Genomic DNA, 18788 nt, shown 5'->3' with positions numbered 1-18788 from the left:
AGAATAAACTTTTTCCTTGGGTTGAATTCCTTAAAGTTCCTTATGTGTTGTATGCAGGCTTTTAAGATCCTCTTTCACCTGACTGGTCAAACTGATTATCTAAATCACCTGCAATTGTGTAGTAAATCCTCTTTCACCTGATTGGTCAAACTGATTTGCAAAATCGCTGGCATTGGTGTAAAAATAGCCAAATTGCAAATATTACGAATTTTACTTTCCTTCACGAATTACCAAAAGAAATCATAGAACTGAACTAATTGATCAAAGCAGTGCTATTGTGATAAATACACTATTATATACACAATTGGTTTTTGACGTTTATTTACCCAGAGCTGAAATTTCATACAATTTCATGGTTTGACATTGTTATAAGTAGCAACGATACACTATAGTCAGAGTTGTTTACTTTAAATAATCGTACATGTCTCATTATGATTGGTGACTTAGTTTTTCATTATGTCAGGGTCTCAACACTCCTCGACGAACCGCTAAACGAAAACACGACGGAATGTTTCCACATCTTACCTCTAACCAGCTGTTTTTGTTTTGCGAAGTGTTGGAGAACTCGTATAAGTTTGCTAAAAGCTTCAATTGTAACAACGAGCTGAGGACGGCGCTTTGGAAAGCTGGTAAACGCTTCATTAATATATTGTGGCATATGACACGAGCGACACATTTTTGTACAGTTTCTGTTTGAATTGAAAATTAATACACGAGTAAAAACATCACATTCAAAACGTTCAAGGAAAAAGGCAAATTTGTAGCTGTCTTTCCTATTAGAGCACCCACTCCAAAAGCTGTGCATGTCCGTATACCTAGACAGCCACATGCAGCGTGACCAATTTTCTTTACCAGACTTGGTCGTATGAGCTTAAACTCTCCTCCCCCCCTTTTCTTAATGTTGCATCTACATAGAACAGGTGGGAAATTCTAAGATCATTAGACCAAGTCTTGTGAAAGTAAAAAACATTTGCTTTTATGGTTACACTGCACGCATAGTTTTTTCTGATAAATAAAGATTGAGGACACACAAGTGATGATGATGATGATGACGAAACTTTATTAAAAGAGGATAAACACGTGACATAATAAGTGTGAAAAACTTGTGGCCCTCAAACTAACAAACTACGAGATCAATTACAATTTAAAAACCAGAATTACACAAGACTAAAAATATTAAAAAAATAAATAATAAATTATTCTATGAGCATATCTGAATTAGCTTTATCATAAAATTTCTTTTTAAAAAGTGTAGCTGATGAAAGTTTACGCATAGTAAGAGGTTGACTGTTCCAAAATCGACTTGCAGTAGCAGCAAAAGATCACCCACCGTCATTTTGTCTCTTCGTTTTGGGTAAACAAATAGTTAAGTCTTTATAACGAGTATTTCTATTGTGGCGACTGGCATTTGTTGGTAGAATATCAATAATATAAGATGGACAGTTACCATAGAAACGTTAATGACAAATCATGGCCTTTCTAATTTCCACTTCCTTACTAAAATGTATCCAGCCCAATTTGAGTAATGATTAGATTTAATAAGAGTGGTATCGTCAGCAAAAATATTCGTTGAGGCGTTTTTTATTGATTTAGGCAAATCATTAATAAATATGATAAACAACAGGGGGCCCAAGACTGAACCCTGTGGTATACCACGATCAATAATAGTTGTAGCAGAGAAGACGCCATTCACTGACACGTATTGATACCTGTTTGACAAATATGAGTTGAACCATTTGATGGAATCAGTGCTAAGACCACAGGCTTTAAGTTTACCCAAAAGTAGTTTATGATTCACCATATCAAATGCTTTTTTAAAATCACCAAACAGCAAGCCACTAGGATTGTCATTATCAAGATCAGATAATATCTGATCAACAATTTTAATAAGAGCCGTTTCAGTAGAATAGCCATTCCTAAAGCCAGATTGAAGAACATAAAACATGTCGTTGGATTGAAATTCGCGAAGCAAACAATTATAGAGATGACGTTCAAGAACTTTGGAAATTATCGGTAGCGTAGAAATAGGTCGATAATTATCTGGATCTGAAGAATTTCCATTTTTAAACAGGGGAAAAACTTTGGCTGTTTTCTATGACTGTGGAAATTGACACGAAGTAATACAATGATTGAAAAGCTTTGAAAACGACGATGAAATAATTGGGGCAGCAGTCTTCAAGATCTTTACACTAATATTGTCTGGACCATTTGCTTTTGATGAGGGAATATCTTGAATTATTTGAATAACCTGCTCAGCACTTATTTCAGGAGTATCTAAACTCAAATTGCCAAAAGATAAAAAATCGTTATCATTATAACAGTGGTATCATCTAAAAGATTAGAAATCACATTTGCAAAGTGCAGATTAAACGCTTCAGCAATTCTTTTGTTATGATGGAAAAGAGATCCATTAAATAACAATTCTTTCACTTGAACGGGATCATTTGTATCACCAGAAAGAGATTGGAGTATTTTCCAAAGCTTCTTAGGATTTTTACGATTTTCAATAAGAGATGACTTGAAATAGACTTGTTTGGCTTTAAATACTGAATGATTTATTTTATTTCTGATTTTTCTAATTGACTCCCAGTCTTCATGGGAATGAGAGGATTTCGCTTTTTTGAGGAGCATATCTCTTTTTCTCATCATTGAAGATATATCCTCAGTAAGCCATTTAGGCTTATTCACCTTTTTAATGCGCTTAGAAATTAATGGGGCATGTTGATCAAGTATATTATTGAAGAGAGAGTACCACATAATTACAATGTCCTCAATATCATCGAAGATAAATGATGTATCCCAAGGAACATTTAGCAAAGAACTCCGAAATTTTTCTTCATCAAAGTTTCTCATATCGCGATAAGCCATAACAGTATGCGTTTGCATAAATTTCCCACAAAATTTTTTAAAACGACGCAAGCAACATACAGGTAAATGATCAGAAATAAAGATATCAGCAGTCGAGCAATGAGATAAAAATTCGGGTCTATTTGACCAAATATGATCGAGTTTTTTACAACTGATTGGACGTTTAGCATCGATAATATGTTGTTGAAAAGATAAGGATAACAAATGCTTAACCAAGCGATGATGCTTTGATTAAGTGTCAAGATAATCGATATTAAAGTCCCCAAGGATTAACGTTTCTTTACCTTGCATGGAAGCATTTTCGATATTCATACCCAATTGAACATCGTAATTTTTGTCGGAGTTTGGTGGGCGATAAATGCCACCTATAATGAGACTTCTCTTCGACTTAAATGGGCACAATTCCATCCATAAAACTTCCAACTCGATTGTTTCCAAGTCATGTCTTCTTTTAGCAATTAAATCACGATTAACATATATAGCAATACCACCACCATTCAAAGTTTTCGAAGTACGCTTCCGATTCCTTATATGTAAGTCAAAGCCAGGTATATTAAACAATTCAGTAGAGGTTTGCGAATTCAAAAACGTTTTATTTATAATCAAAATATCCAGACGTTTCTCGTTATAGTCATGGCCAAGGATTTCAATTTGCACTTGTTCAAACTTTGTTTCATTCAAACGGTTTATATTCCATTGGCCTATCCGAAGGCCACGACTTGGTAGACTAAAACAACTATTTCCTTGCGGGGAAGACACAAGATTTTGTGCAGAAACCGGACCTGGATTTAAATGAATGTCGCCATCCAATGCCAGTAATAAATAGCGATGAAGCAAAGATAATATTGCAGACGCCATTGCTTGTTTAGAAATTATCACAATTGCACAGCCAAATTGAAAGTTACTTGATTTACTTGATTTGATTTGTTCGGCGTAAGCAGCGACACTTTATTCTTCATATTTATAAAACAGGTTTGAGAATGCGATTTTGCCACATAAAAATAGTTTAAACAACGATCACTACTGTTATCCTGTATTTGATGAATAAAAATATCTTTAAAAATTAAACACCAAATCAAAATAAATAAAACTGAGATGTAACTACACGAAACACGTCTAGTCGCCATATTGGAGATACATTGTTTCTGCTAGGATATATCTATTGGACAAACAGTGAAATGCTTAAATTGCTCAGTGCAGATTCCAATGAATTCAATCAGGAATCATATGAAAACCTGAAGCAGTTCAATGAAGAAGATAGATTAATATCATGATGAACATCGACATTTAAAAGTTCTTTTGCGTTTGAGATTAACTGCAGAACAGCCTCTTCAAGCTCGAACACTTCAGCAAATCGCAACGTAGTATGGTAAAGAGAATCAATACGAAAACGCAAAATCCCGATCTGGACTTCTTTCGAGGTCAGCATCACAACCCAAAATAGAGTTGCGAAGGAGTCTTACAAAGTATAACCTGTCTGCCATGTTTTAGGGTTGTAGACCATTGAGTTCTATAAAACCTGGAAGGGAAATGTCAAAGTGCTGAAGAACATTCATTTGATGATAAATATTAAATCTTTTCCATTTGCCAAAATCATTTAACGCTTGGCTGAATCCCGGCTACCCGGGATCATGTAAACAGCCCCTAAATTTTCTCCTATTGTAACTGAACACCTGTATATATATATATATACAAACCGTACGTCCTGTGTCCCAAGTGCAGGAGTCACCATTTGAATATGGTGATAGCCGTGATGGCACATTTTATATACACTTTGTTTATATAAAAACTATGTATATATATGTACAATTAACTGGCAACTTGTAACTATGTCATTTTTTCTGATGATGTTTTTAAATAAAACCAAAATATTGCAGCGTAATTGTTTGTTTTATAACTTTGTGGTTACATTATGAGTTACACTAGGTTACACTATTTGAGGTTACAAGATGCCTTTTACGGATTATGCTTATTTTTAACTTTTTGGTTCCAATCAGTTTTATATGTCTCTTTAAATATTTTAGCATATATATAGTTGTCCAAACTCTTAGACTTCATATTCAGGTCATTTATGTCTTAAGAGTTGGAGCTGCTAGTACCAACATATTTAGTGTTTGTATTCGATAAAAATGGCATAGGTTTTAGCCACACTAACTTTTTCGTCCTCTCTTAGCTTATGGACAGACCTTTTGTGTTCACTATTCAATAAAAACACGATTCAATTAGCAAAATTTTCATTTTGTGGCAACTTATTAAAGTGCCATAGTCACGTTTGCTGCTGTGGAGGTTTCAAATTGACGTAAGTTTCTATGAAGGAAACAAATGTTTCCGCTTGGTGTACTTTGCAAGATTTGCCGATGTTCAATTAAGAAATAAAACATGTTTATTGTGGAAATATTAAAACCGAGGAGACCTTTGGGAGTACTCGAAAGCAGATCAGGCAAAAACATCTTTACATTTCTTTTATAAAATAACAATAATGTAAAAAAAATAAATTCAAAGCAAAGGTTTTAATATTTCCTATAACATGTATTCATGATTGATTAGCAAATACTCTTTGATTGATTTAATAGATGAAGTTCAGCTATCAACCAATCAACACAGGCGTTTTATTGTTTTTATTTTATATAATGCAAATTGAAGTTGTCAGTTGTCATTCGGGGAAGAAAAGAATACGAACTTGATTTATTTCTTCCACTATTATATTAAAGTGAAATGAATAAGGAGTGTTTCGAGGAGAACACACTGAAAACTAAGATGGAAACCATTTTGACCTAATTTATTATTATAGAATATAAGATTTCTAGATGAATTTTCAGGCTTGCATTAGCTAGTTCTTGTGGAAACCACCGCATGTAGTGATCCTGACATTACGAATAATTTATCTATGTAAAAGTTTTATCGTAACTTGACATTCATCACTTGCAGATTATTAGAGAGGACATAAATTAGAGAGCTTAGAACAAATGGGTGAACTACAAATGTAAAAACAGCTGCCCATTTACTGAAATTCACTGTTTTTAATTAAAAAAAATTCTTGCATGGTAGCAACAGTTGGTGGTAGCATAACTAATTATTTGCCATTAAATAAGATTCGTTCAATTTCATCAACATTCTTTCTTTCTTAGCAACCTCCAGTGTTTGGCTGCGACTCTACGTCTGCTACGATAAGAAGCTTCACAAATTCTAAAAGCAATCGCATTGAAACAGATAGCATCACCTTTCTCGAGAATTTTTACGGTATATTGGCAAATTTCTGATTTGAACAAGCTCTTCACACCTCTCGACACAGGTATGCCTGATTTAAACGAATTTTGCCATATATAAGTAGAGAAGTTTGTTCAAAGAACAAATTTTTTTAATTGTTTGGTTTCTGATGTCTGATAAAATGACTAACAAAGCGTTCAAAAATATACTGGCGATATTGCAAAAGTGATTCTTGTTGCTCTTATGATAGCTACTAAGTTCGTCTATTCTCACAGGATAAGATTCGCACCGTTTTAAATGTCACTATTTTTAGACATGGGATTTCTTGAGAAAAACTGCTGTGATGTAAGTCATAAAAGGTCTCTGTTAGTGTTATATATTTTCTATCAACCGAAACTTGTACTTAACCTTCTAAGGGCCATATTTAGTGAAATACATCATAATGTAACTACTCCATGCGTCTACCTTAAAGAACTCGAGATTGACAAACTTTTAGGCGGACACACATAATGTGTGTAGCATCGTTTTATGACTCTCTTGTGGCCAGATGTTTTCTCAATTAAGTTTCGTTTCGTAGTTATTGCTTGCGCAAGTAATGGCCTTTAAAGACAGTTTTTCATTACGGTCGCTTCGCCCACGAGTGTGAAATCTGTTTTATGAGAGCGTTGGCCGCCCGCTGGATTTTATTTTTATTATTTTCACCAGAGATGGCGGGAAATTTAAGCAAAACATGGCGGCTCTAAATAATCGACGACGACTTTTTCCGCTAATTGTTTTAAGACGAGGATTAAGAAAAAAAAAATACAAGAAAAGATTTTGGGTAAGGAATATATTACAACAAAGGAAAGAAAAAGGAGAATACCATACTCTAGTTGAAGAAGCTATGCTATATGACAAAGAATTTTTTTTCGTTTGTTTCGTATGACTCTTTTTCAGTCTCGCGGAACTCCGAGCCAGGGTCGAGTTGTAAAACTTAAGGCCATCGAAGAGGCCCACGGGCATAAAAAGACTCTAACGCCTTCCCAACCTGGGTTGCTGTCTTGTCTGTGATTGCCTGGGCCTCCTTATACCGACTTGCTACGTCGACGACCGTTAATGCGTATTTGAATGTGCGTCTTCCGACTCGATCGTGAGGCAGAAAAAAGAGATCTGCCTAGTGGACCTCATTCGGGGTGCTGATATCAAACTTAGGTCGGGGAATAACACTTCGCGCTGGTGCGGGCAAATAGATCTGCCAGATGGCCTGTTTTGTTAGCCATTCATGAGCCACATCCTCGCAGACGCCAGTCTCTTTAGCCAGCTTTGGAATATCAGCAAGGCCCATCCAGTACCCTGCAGGACTGTAGTAGACCTCTGTGAGGCGTTCCTTAACGCTTCCGTCCTTAGAAACGCAACCATGCTTTGTCGGGACGACAGCTTTAACATTACGTGTCGTAGGCGACTTCTCTTCAGCTTCGAAATCGTCAGGAACACCGCCTGTGGTCAGAGGCACAAAGTCGAGTACTTAATGGTCATTAGTTAGAGTGTCTCCGCCGAACATTCCAATTAATTTTTTTAAAAGCCCCTCTACAGAACCCTCTTCTGTAAACAGCCGCCCCGCCAGGACAGCATGGGCCCCGCAGACTGCCGTTGATCGACTCTGCACTGCAAACGTATTCGTAATCGTGACCCGCTTGTTAAAGGCCTCCAGAAAATACTTGCGCACCTGGGGCTCTGTATATGCTTCCTCAATTTCAGCGAGCGCACGTCCAAAGCTATTGAAGACAAGCACATGCGTTCCAGTACAACAAACAGTTAGCCGGTGGTGCCCCCCTTCGACCGGATTATGGAGGGGGCAGATGTTGTCCATGTTGCTGATGCAAAAGTGCCCATTGTGGAGATGTGGTTAGCTGTCGCAGCTTCAGACCCCAACGAACCGTTTTTGGTCTCGCTTGGCCTTCAGGAGACGTTCGATGTCAACGCTCGAGATCGGGTAATCCATTTTTTATACTGAGCACAGCAGGAGGCTGTTGAGTGTCGCCACCAGGATGGCCCTTTACGCGGAGAATGCCGCGATCCTCTCGCCCTTGGTGCGCTCAGATCGCTGGGGACAATGTCGTTGACAGTATCTTTGGTGCGGGTATTCTTAACGGCAACATGTCTCACCCCTCCGACGACTACCGGGTGGAATTTGTGCCATCCCGCGAGCATCGACGGGCGGTGCAAAAAGATTGAGGCTGGAAAGACTCACAAGACGACGGGAACAGTTCGAAGAACACGCGCAGCGCCAAGGTCGACAACAAGACGGAAGACGGGAGCGTCGAAGCGCGCAGCGCCTAGAAGAACAGCAGGGACACGACGGAAGACCACGGGGCGAGAGAAGAATAGCGGTTTGGATGAATTTAAGAGCATGCTCCTGGATGCTTCAAAGAGCACGGGCAAGAGAGCAGCGAATCGCGCAAAATCGAGGGCCATTTCTAAGTTGAAATCGTCAGCCGCAAGTTTGACACCCAATGTCCTTGCTTCGGCGCCCGCTGCAGCTTCACGTTTCCATCAGCCCATCAGCAACAGCATCTCCCAGGCCTTGCGGGCCGCGTCCTCGACCCCGACGAGCGCCCACATTGCCCAGTCGTTAAAAATTTAGAGCGGTGCATATCTTTCTAAAAAAGATTTTCGGCTGTTATTCCTCGCCCCCGGGTCAGTCGTCCCGACGCCATCACAGGTGCCCGCGCCTTCTGTTCTTCCAAGTGTTATCGCGCGCGATACTAGCACTGGTGGCGGCAAATACCCCGCTATCCCCGGGCTTGAATTACACAAAAAAGAATGGTTTGACGAGCTTCTGCCTTTACTCAAAAAATAGGGGGCAAAATGTTTTGCTCTTGGGTCAGAGCAATATAGGCAAGAGCTTCTTCATGAAACGGCTCCTTGCTCACGTTCGTCCAAAAAGGCTGTACGTCATTTCGAACACCTTTGCTGATCAATATATCCAACCTAACACGGTCTTGAAGCATTATTCCGTCATGCCTGAATCGATCGAGGATACGAGAATAGAACCGGAGTCCTACGTCATCATCGACGACATCCGCGTCATGAATCTCAAATGCGGAACACAGAGGGAGTGCCTCTATAAGTTCTTTACGATGTATAGCCATCATCTGAAATTTAACGTCTTCTTCCTCTCCCAGAGCTTCGACAACATAAAGGACATGAAGGTTAACACAACTTTCTCTATCTCTTCCGATTCACGGATAAGTCGAACGTGAAGCAGTTTCTTAATACGCTCTTCGGCGGCACGGGCAATAAACCGGTTCTCTTCTTCAAACTGTACGAGAAACTCTTGACCAGCTGCGAGTGCCCGATCCTCGCTATGGACTGCACCAATCAGCAATTCGGATATTATTGCGACGAAAATTCTATTGCGGTGGACTTTCAGTGAAAGCTTTTCCTTCTCCGTCATTACCAGAAAGTTTTTTAAGCTTGCTAGCAGCTTTGTAGCTTTTTTAATTGAGAAAAAATCTGACCAAGAATTACAGAAAGACGTTCGGGAGGGATATCACCAGATTCTTGAAGAAAAAGGAACATATTCGAGTCCGGATCGTCGATGGTCTCCTATAGCGACTTGAGCGAGTGCCGGATGGTTATCTGTCGGCCTTCCTCATCCTAAAGGCGCGGCGGTCCTGCAGTTTATCGAGAACCAGCCCGAGCACATTATCAAACGCGCTAAGTCCTCTCTAATTGCGAAAAATCTGACCAAGAATTAAAATTAGAGAAAGTAGTTGAGGAGGGATATCACCAAATTCTTGAAGAAAATTGAACATATTCGAGTCCGGATCGTCGATGGTCTCCCCCTGCGACTTGAGCGAATGGCGGATGGTTATCTGTCGGCCTTCCTCATCCCAAAAGGGCGGGGGATGGAGGTCCTCCAGTTTATCATAAACCAACCCGAGCACATAAGTCCTTTATGGAGGTCTTGGTTTATCTCCCGAATGGGGCCCAAGCAAAGGGGACTGGAGCATCAAATCGCCACCGGGATTTCATCTTCTTCCTGTGTAAAGCATTGCAGTATATACTAACCCATCCCTTTGCAGGATCTAACCCATCCAAGTTGAGCTTGCTGATTTTAAAAAAAACACCCAAGCGTAAAAGAGCTCTATGCCTTGTTCAAGGGCAACCCTGAGCTTCTCAATGAAGAGTCGGTCCTGAGCGCGGTCAAATCCAGGTTGCTCAACTATTCTAAAGATACAGGCCAAGTTCGCGACAGCGTCGCTGATGTCCGTTTGAAAAACTAACTCTTGGCGGTCATTACAACCGCGCCTTCTCTCCAGACTCGTAAAGAGGGGGAGTTCGATCGCTTGCTGCTGCTCGTCTTTGGCCGCTTTCTGGCGTGCCAGGAGATTCCCGAGGCCTTTCTGAAAAGCAACTATTTCACTTCGCGTGCGCAGCTGGTACAATTGTTTACGGAAAACCCTCAAGGGTTTGAAGCCAATCTTAGGCAGCCTCAAGCGGATCAGGATATGCGTGTTGCCATTGTGGCTGACTATCGCGTGCTTGCGAATAAAGTAAACCAACAGTTTCTCAGCAGGTATCCCTTTGAGGTGGTCGCTATCGCCATATTCGACTTCGGCCATCCTCAGTTTCACCTAATGAGGAGGAATTTGCAGGAGATCAGACAGCATGTTCTTGCGGTACCGGGGTCAGGACAGAAGTTCGGTGATTTGGCGGCCTTGCTTGACACCTACTCTAAAACACCGGAGATCAAACTTATAAATTATGATCGTCATTTTACGCCTGGAAGCGTCAGAGTCAAGATGACTAGAGAGGCTGCCTTTATCAATGCGCTCCTCATTAACGGGAGCCGCATCACTAGCAAGTGTGTTGCTACATTGAACGCTCGAGGCCTTGTTCGCAAGATCCACTGAGCTTGATCCCTATATGGGAATACGCTTTGGACCGCCCCACCTGTACGCAGCTGGAGGTTGTTCTCACCTAAGCTCAGGCCGCCAAGCGACTTCAGTGTCGTCGTTCCGATAGAGCTGCGACGATGGTGGGACGCCCTTCTGCGCGTATTACTCTGCAGGCGGAGAGGTGGGGGGCCAGCGTATGGTCTACGCTTGACCCAGTTCTCAGCTCGAGTCGAGTGCTTCGCATGGGGATCGCGGCTGCTGTAAACGATGTTGCGACAGTCCGGCTGAAAGTGAATGATGTCGAAAAGACAACTTTCGAAATGCGCAAGCCACGCAGGCTGGTTTCAGCTTTCACAGTTTTCAACCCTGCATTAGAGATTGACGTGGGGGCCATTATTGGGTTTTCTTCAACATCTTCTACCGTAGGTTCGATAGTGACATTGCTATTGGAGTAGTATGACTTTGTGTGAGCCCTCCGCGCCCCCTTCTTCACCTCTGGTGTCGACAGCGCCTCTCTATTCTACGCTGCCTACTGCGAGCGATGCTGGAAATACGTACCGATTACAGGAGATTTCAGAGTTCGAAACAATTCAACTGACTCTTTCTCGAGCTTAGTACACACTCCGCGATGTCCTCTTCTTTTAGCACGAAACCTTTCCAGTTTTTCCTTCTCTTCAGCCGACATTTTCGTAAGAAACGAATATGGGCGACTTAATTTCGTTAAAGCAGCCCCACGTGCATGACAATTATGATGAAATTGTACGTCCATTTAATTAGCATACATGTGAGTGGTAATGTCAACTTTCATCAAGCCAAAAACCTTGTTTGCTAGTAATAAGATGTATAATATATGCACGTGGCTGTTTAATTTTAAGAAAAGATTGTAGCAAACATAGCATGCTCATGTTAATAAAATGGAGACGTTTTGTCAAATCGTGTAAGATGCTTATTGCGTTGTAAGCGAGTGACCATTTCATTAATGTTTTATTGATATTAACAACATTTCATGAAAATTTGACATTGTTGAAGACAGAAATATATCTTTAACTTATTGTTACATTTTGTCACATATAAAACTTGCTAACATGTTATCACATTTTCTTTTTTAGTTTCAACTTGTATAGATATAGGTTTTAGGAACACCTCGATCTACTCTCGCTTACGTAAATATGGTCACTTTATCTAATAAGGGATGTAGTATGCAGTTCCGCATATCCATCGTTTTTTTTGTTGTGGGTTTTACTACGATCATCTATCTTTACGAAAATGAGTTTGTGATAAAATATGCTCCTGCATCTGAAACTACGTTTACTCAACCTGGAATAACGCCTACCAATAAATCTGAAACAACGTCTACTCGTCAACCTAAAACAACGTCTACTCATCAAATTGGAACAACTTCTACTAATGAATCTAAAACAGTGTCTACTTTTAAATCCGAAACAACGTCTACCATTGCAATAAATATAACATGGTCTCCATTACGAACAGGTAAAATAGTTCTTTTGTTTTGGAGTAAATTTTTTGGTGCTTCGCCCGCATCCTTTGAAGTAAGCTTGCCAAAAGGTGACAAAGAAGGCGAATGTCCTGTGGCCTGTGAGGTTACATCAGACCATCAGCGAGCTAAAGAAGCAAATGGATTTATTGTGCATTCAAGAGATCCATATCTTCTACCTCCATCAAAAGATGTTCCCTGGATCCTAACGGGTATGGAAAATCCTGTTTATACTCCTATACTTTCTGACGGCAACTTTATGTCACAGTTTCAATTGTCGAGAAGCTATCGACTTGATTCTGATTTTCCTACACCACTCTTTACAAAGCCAAATTTAGATCCACCGGTTCCGTTTGAGAAAAAAACGGGAGGAATTATTGCTACTCTTTCCAACTGCGAAGCTGTCAGGACAGCGTATATAAGACATCTCACGGAACATGTTCATGTCGGTTCCTATGGTGGATGTTTACATAATAAAGATGGTATAGTAGGACGCTGGGCACCAAACTTTAGAGAAGCAAAACAAGATGTGGAAAAATTATACAAGTTTGTTATTGTTTTTCAACCAAGATTGTGATTACTATGTTGATGAAAAATTCTTAATGCACTTAACGCAGGTGCAGTACCTGTGGTGATGAGCACGGATAAAATTAATGATTTTTGCCTGGAAATCTGAAAATGCCATTATCAATGTCAGAGATTTTAAGTCTCCCAAAGAATTGGCGGAGCGACTTAAGTTTCTAATGAACAACAAAACTGAGTATAATAAGTTCTTGGAATGGAAAGTAAAAGGCTTAGGTCATATTAACGACACTGTGATTGGAAGATTTTGGGAAAGTAAATTTAGACAATGGTGTTATGTGTGCCAGGAGTATCGGATGGAAAAGGGCACAAAGAAGGTCTTAAACCTGACTTTTGTAAAACAAGAGAATATGAAGACTGGGGAATTACACCGTTGTGACCTTGGTACACATGACGGACTGGTCGCAAAGATGAATGAAATTATAGAAACAATTTACTGCATGTAAATGATATGTACCGAGTTAGTAAGGAATTAAAACGTTTGATATCTGCATTGTTTTCGATTTTGAGTTTAAGAAAATTGGACAAACAATGTTCTAAACTCGTTTATTTCGTTTAGATGCAATAAGTCGACCAACGCATTTTGTACACTCAGGCCCAGTATTACGAAGGTACCTACAATGCTTTGTAGGAACAATTCCAAAAGTATTTATCTTAGACTTTGAAACCCGTGATGGTTTATTGTTTGTGATATCGTAACTTTTTAGAAATCTGGAGGCACCATTTGAATTTGGTCGTAACGCTTACCAACTTGTATTTGCTATCTTCTAGTAACAATACTTCCTTCTGTAGTGGTTCAGAGTTTGTTGAAAAAATAAATTTTAGCTCGTCAATTTTTATTCATAGTACTTTCAGAAAAACACTAGTAGTCATGAATTTGTAAAGAATATAATTTTAACAGTGCACTTAATTATCTCTAAGATGCTTAGAAATGCAAATTTACGCCAAAATTTGTTGTAGTAATTTATCTTGACATTACCATAGATGGGCCACCTACTTTCTTTACCCATAATAGTTGCTGGCTGGTGCATTTTTGCCATAAAATTTATTTTGATATTGAATTATAGCTTTTGATATCACATAATCAAAAAAGATAATAAACTAATTGCTTCCTCTTTTCTCAATCGATGCAAATATTTTAGCTATTTTTCGTTATCTCCAGAACACAGCGTGTGCTACTTTGTATTCAGTTTACTTAGGACTATAACGGACTATTTTCCATTTCATTTCATCGATTTGCACAACAAAATTTTGTAAATACAACTAACGTTGTGTTTGGTGCGCATAACCTTTCTGTTTTTTATTTTATTATGTTGAAATTTAACAGCTGGAGACATTACGCAAGCATAAGCTTCGCAGAAGTTGGCAAACATCAAATATATATCGTTTGAGAGAATACTACACTGTGATGAGACTTGATGCACTGTGCTTGTATTTAAACATTTAAACCAGTGTTGATATGTATGTAGCAAATTGTCATTATGTAACCGTGCTTATCTCACCTATCGTTTATATTATATTTCCTAAATTACGTTTGTACTCTATAGACCATATATTCCTCTCAAAGATATTATTCAACAAGGCATGACATGTGAGTTCGTAATTATTGCAAGTGAATACTAGTAACTATTCTTTGATACAATAAATTTCACACGGGTAACAACACGGACTAATTAACCTAATGATACGAGATACGAATATACTGGATTCGTAAATTTAATGTGGAGAAATGAAGACATGTGGAGAAGGATTTACGGCAATTTACACGATGTACTTTGGGAAACTATGGAACAATTTAATATTTTGATAATATTACTTTTTGTGTTATATCGCTCAGTACATCAGATTGTATTTTTATTTCATAATAAAAAAATCGCCCGAAAAGTTCCTGTTATTTGCCTACGAGTCCAAGATTTGGGGTGTATCACCCCCCCTATACCCTTCTCCCAGATGCATTGGCGCTGATTGTGCTGTCTGCATTGGATTTTAAAATCCTGCAACAGGACCTTATTGCACTAATTCTATGTTCACAGGTATACATATTTTTAAAAAATACGGAGATTTTTCCTCCGTTTCTGAACAGATTTGCGACCACACATAGCGTATTTAAATCGTTTCCACCTGTCCACACGTATGCACAAAACCGGAGAAAATTCAATACTTGTAATCTCTTAGCATGTGTATTTACTTGTAATAAGGGATTCTTCAAGCTTTTGCATCATCGAATTTGTTAATTACTCAATGATTTATTATCAAAAACATATAGAATACAAACGAAATACTAAGCTTTAATAGCTTACGACTACATGTTCTCAAATTCAGTCACATGACCATATCAATGACGCATGCGTAATTAGATTAATAACTAATTAATAAAATAGAGACTTTGTCGTGGTGACAAATCTGAAAATCGTTCTAAAGATCGCAAATACCATTGTGAATGGTAAAAGTAATAATTTAATAGTGAAATTAAACGACATAATGCATTTTGGGAGACCACTCCTTAGATGTCAACGTCTGCTAAATGAAAATTTAAAATCTACCGATATTTGTAAAGCCAAGAAAGAATGTACTTCATCTCCAAATGAGGAGATGACGCTCAAAACAAGGATAAATTGAAAACATAATCCTTTTGTCGGCAGAGGACGAGATTAGTTAACTTAATCAAAACAGCCTCCATGACGCGTACTTGAAAGAATGAACGGCATTTCTTAATAATTCTAAAATTGTCGTCGGAAGAAGAATCAGCACAATGGGAGTTATTCAAGAGATGTTTATCTATCGCGGAGTCACATTAAACTAAATTATTTTTCTTACAATCACGTTTTGGTTGTTGTCTTGATGGAATCGTTCTATTTCTGATTGAAGTTGGTACATGATGTTTGATCCTATCACCTAACCTTTGAGAAATTATACCTTTTTTCACAAACTCATCTCTCATTTCTAGAATAAAAAATGGCTTCGCCACCTAACAAATTAAAGATTGAAGAAAATGGATCTAGTTTAAGTAAACTTTTAATCAATAAAGGAACCCAAGCCTTAAAAACAACATTGCAATCTTTATTAAAGCCATCAAGTTTAGCTGGTAAACTTAAAGATCCCTCTGCAAAGAAGACACTAACATCTTTGAAATTTAAAGTCATAAAGAATGAGCAATGGGATCTTCTTTACCTGTCAATTGGTGACCCTGATATTGAAAACTTTGACATCACATTATTAACTGTCTTATTGCGAAATATATGTGGTCTAAAAGCGCCATTTAGAAGATGGGATAGTCTTCCTTCCTCTTCAGATTCTTCAGACTCAGCAAATATTGCAAGAATAAAGTTTTATCGAAACGAAGTGTACGGTCACATAACTACAACTAGTGTAGATGATAGTGAATTTGAGAACTTGTGGCAGGAAATTTCAAAAGCATTGGTTGGTTTGGGTATTCAACAAATTGAAATAAATGAATTAAAGAAAGCTCCCCTCACTCTCGATGAGGCAACTTATATTGAAATGTTAAAAGAATGGTATAAAACAGAAGAGCTGTTAATCGATGTCACTGAAAAAATCAAAGAAAATGTAAATGTAATAGAAAGAAATGTTGTAGAGATGAAACAAGAGATGGCAACAAAAGTTAGAAACTTAAATGAGGATGTAAAGAAAACAAAAGCTGATGTAGCAGGAGTAAAAAAATGTTACAGGAGAAAATTATTACGTCTTATTGCGTAACATATGTGGTCTAACAGCGCCACATGGTGGATGGGATAGTCTTCCTTCCTCTTCAGATACTTCAATCTCAGCAAATATTGCAAGAATAAAGTTTTATCGAAACAAAGTGTATGGCCACATAAACACAACTAGTGTAGATGACGGTACGTTTGAGCGCTTGTGGGATGAAATCTCAAAAGCATTGGTTGGTCTGGGTATTCAGCAAATTGAAATGGATGAATTGAAGAAAGCTCCACTCAGTCCTAATGAAGTAAAATATATTGATATGTTAAAAAACTGTACTTGCATAAAAGAGGGTGTAAAGAAAACGAAAGCAGATGTAGTAGGAGTAAAAAAAATGTTACAGGACAAAACATATTCAGACGTCGAAAAGCTTGGAAAGTGTAATTTTAACGGTCTTATAAAAGATCTTAACAAGAAATACCTTGAAGGAACTAGACAATGGTTATTTGAAAAACTCGACACTTGGTTTAACGATAGAAGTGAAGATGCTTCTAATGTCGCGATTTTGATTGCCGGTCCTGGTGTTGGTAAAAGTGTGTTTGCTGCTGAGTTGTGTCGACGATATTCTGAAAAGAAGAAACTTGCCGCTTCTCATTTCTGCAGATATAATAAATCAAATTATAGAAATCCTCGAATATTGATAGAATCATTGGCTAGTAGCATCTGTGATACATTATCAGATTTCAAATCTAAACTAAATGAAGAATTACAGAGAAACAATTCCAAGGAATCGATCACCGATGCATTCCTTGTTTTATTAAATAATCCATTGCATTCATTGGAAGATCATGTACCAATGCTTTTGGTTATTGATGCCTTAGATGAAAGCCAAGTTGATGGCAAAAGTGAATTGTTGGAATTGATTGCAGAAGAGTTTGACCGATTGCCTAAATGGATTAAAATCTTCATCACCAGTCGTCCAGAACTTCCTGTTCAAAAGGTGTTGAAAGATATGAATCCTGTGGAAATTACAACTCGTACTCGTGATGAAAACAACGAAGAAGACCTGCACAAGTATTTGAGACATATGTTGAGTGATTTGCCGAAAAAAGATAGTGATGGCGCTTTAGAGTTAAGGGTTAAAAAACGCGAGAGGTCATTTTTGTACGCTTACCATGCACAACAGAGTTTGAAAAAAGAAAAAACTGAGATATCTGTCGAGAATATTAAAAAATTGGTTCCTACTGGTTTGAGTAAATTTTACACAGAACAATTCAAGAGATTAAATAAATTATTGAAAGGAATAATTTTATCAACACACAAAACCGTTATTTCCGATAAAAACTTTACGGAATGTCTTGAAGTGTTGGTGACTTATCAAAGTATTTTGCCTTTGTCTTTTCTTTTTCAATGTTTAGGTTTTTCTGATGACATGAAGTTTAAAGATCGTATTAAAATACATGAAGTGCAATCTCAAATTTTGCCAGTTTACAATGATTATTTGACCGTGTATCACAAATCTCTATTTGATTGGTTAAAATCAGATGGTTATGAAGAGCATGAGTTTACAGTTGATATAAAAAATGGACATAAGTTCTAATGGCATGCTTGTGAGAAAGTGTTTAAACAAATTAAGTGGATGAACATTTTTGAAGATCAGATGAACACTGCTATGATTAAATATGCTTTAACGAATGGAGTCCACCATATGATAGAATGTGGCGATAATGTTGACTTTAGCTGGGCAGTAGATGTGAAAGTGGTTCTTGCGAATTTAATGGTTGTGGAAGGCAATGACATGTTTGCCATTAAGTTTGAATTGCATGAAATCATCAAGGAACTACAAACTTTCTTGAGAAAAGATGTACTTGAGGAGCAACTATTTCATTTGCTTATGGTGTTACTGACAATGAAATATGACTCATATAAGCTTGATGATAGCTTAATTTTTTTACAAATTATTGCAAACAGAATTCATGGCAGTAACGAAAAAAGATTATTGGCAAGGGATTTATTGAAACAAGGAAAGTTTGTTTGGTTTGAGGATTTAGACTCAACATATTTAACAAACCATCATCATTTGACTGTCTCCT

At 38.1% G+C, this 18788-nt stretch overlaps 1 protein-coding gene and 1 pseudogene across 2 annotated transcripts in view; both read left to right on the top strand.

The window, feature by feature from the left end:
* LOC124451199 (brefeldin A-inhibited guanine nucleotide-exchange protein 1-like) overlaps window positions 1–16893 on the top strand; it is a 93237-nt gene extending 76344 nt beyond the window's left edge. For both annotated transcript variants that reach the window (XM_047001833.1, XM_047001832.1), the window contains one exon: window positions 15983–16893. In XM_047001833.1, the coding sequence (XP_046857789.1) occupies window positions 15991–16752 (762 nt within the window). In that variant the 5' untranslated portion in view covers window positions 15983–15990 and the 3' untranslated portion in view covers window positions 16753–16893. The remainder of the gene's footprint in view (window positions 1–15982) is intronic.
* Window positions 12128–13528, top strand: LOC124451101 (annotated as a pseudogene).
* Window positions 16894–18788: the final 1895 nt, after the last annotated feature.

Source organism: Xenia sp. Carnegie-2017, unplaced genomic scaffold, assembly GCF_021976095.1.
Source record: "Xenia sp. Carnegie-2017 unplaced genomic scaffold, XeniaSp_v1 HiC_scaffold_24, whole genome shotgun sequence".
Taxonomy (NCBI): Eukaryota; Metazoa; Cnidaria; class Anthozoa; order Malacalcyonacea; family Xeniidae; genus Xenia; species Xenia sp. Carnegie-2017.
The sequence above is the reverse complement of the archived record's forward strand: the minus strand, read 5'-3'. Positions and strand labels throughout refer to the sequence as shown.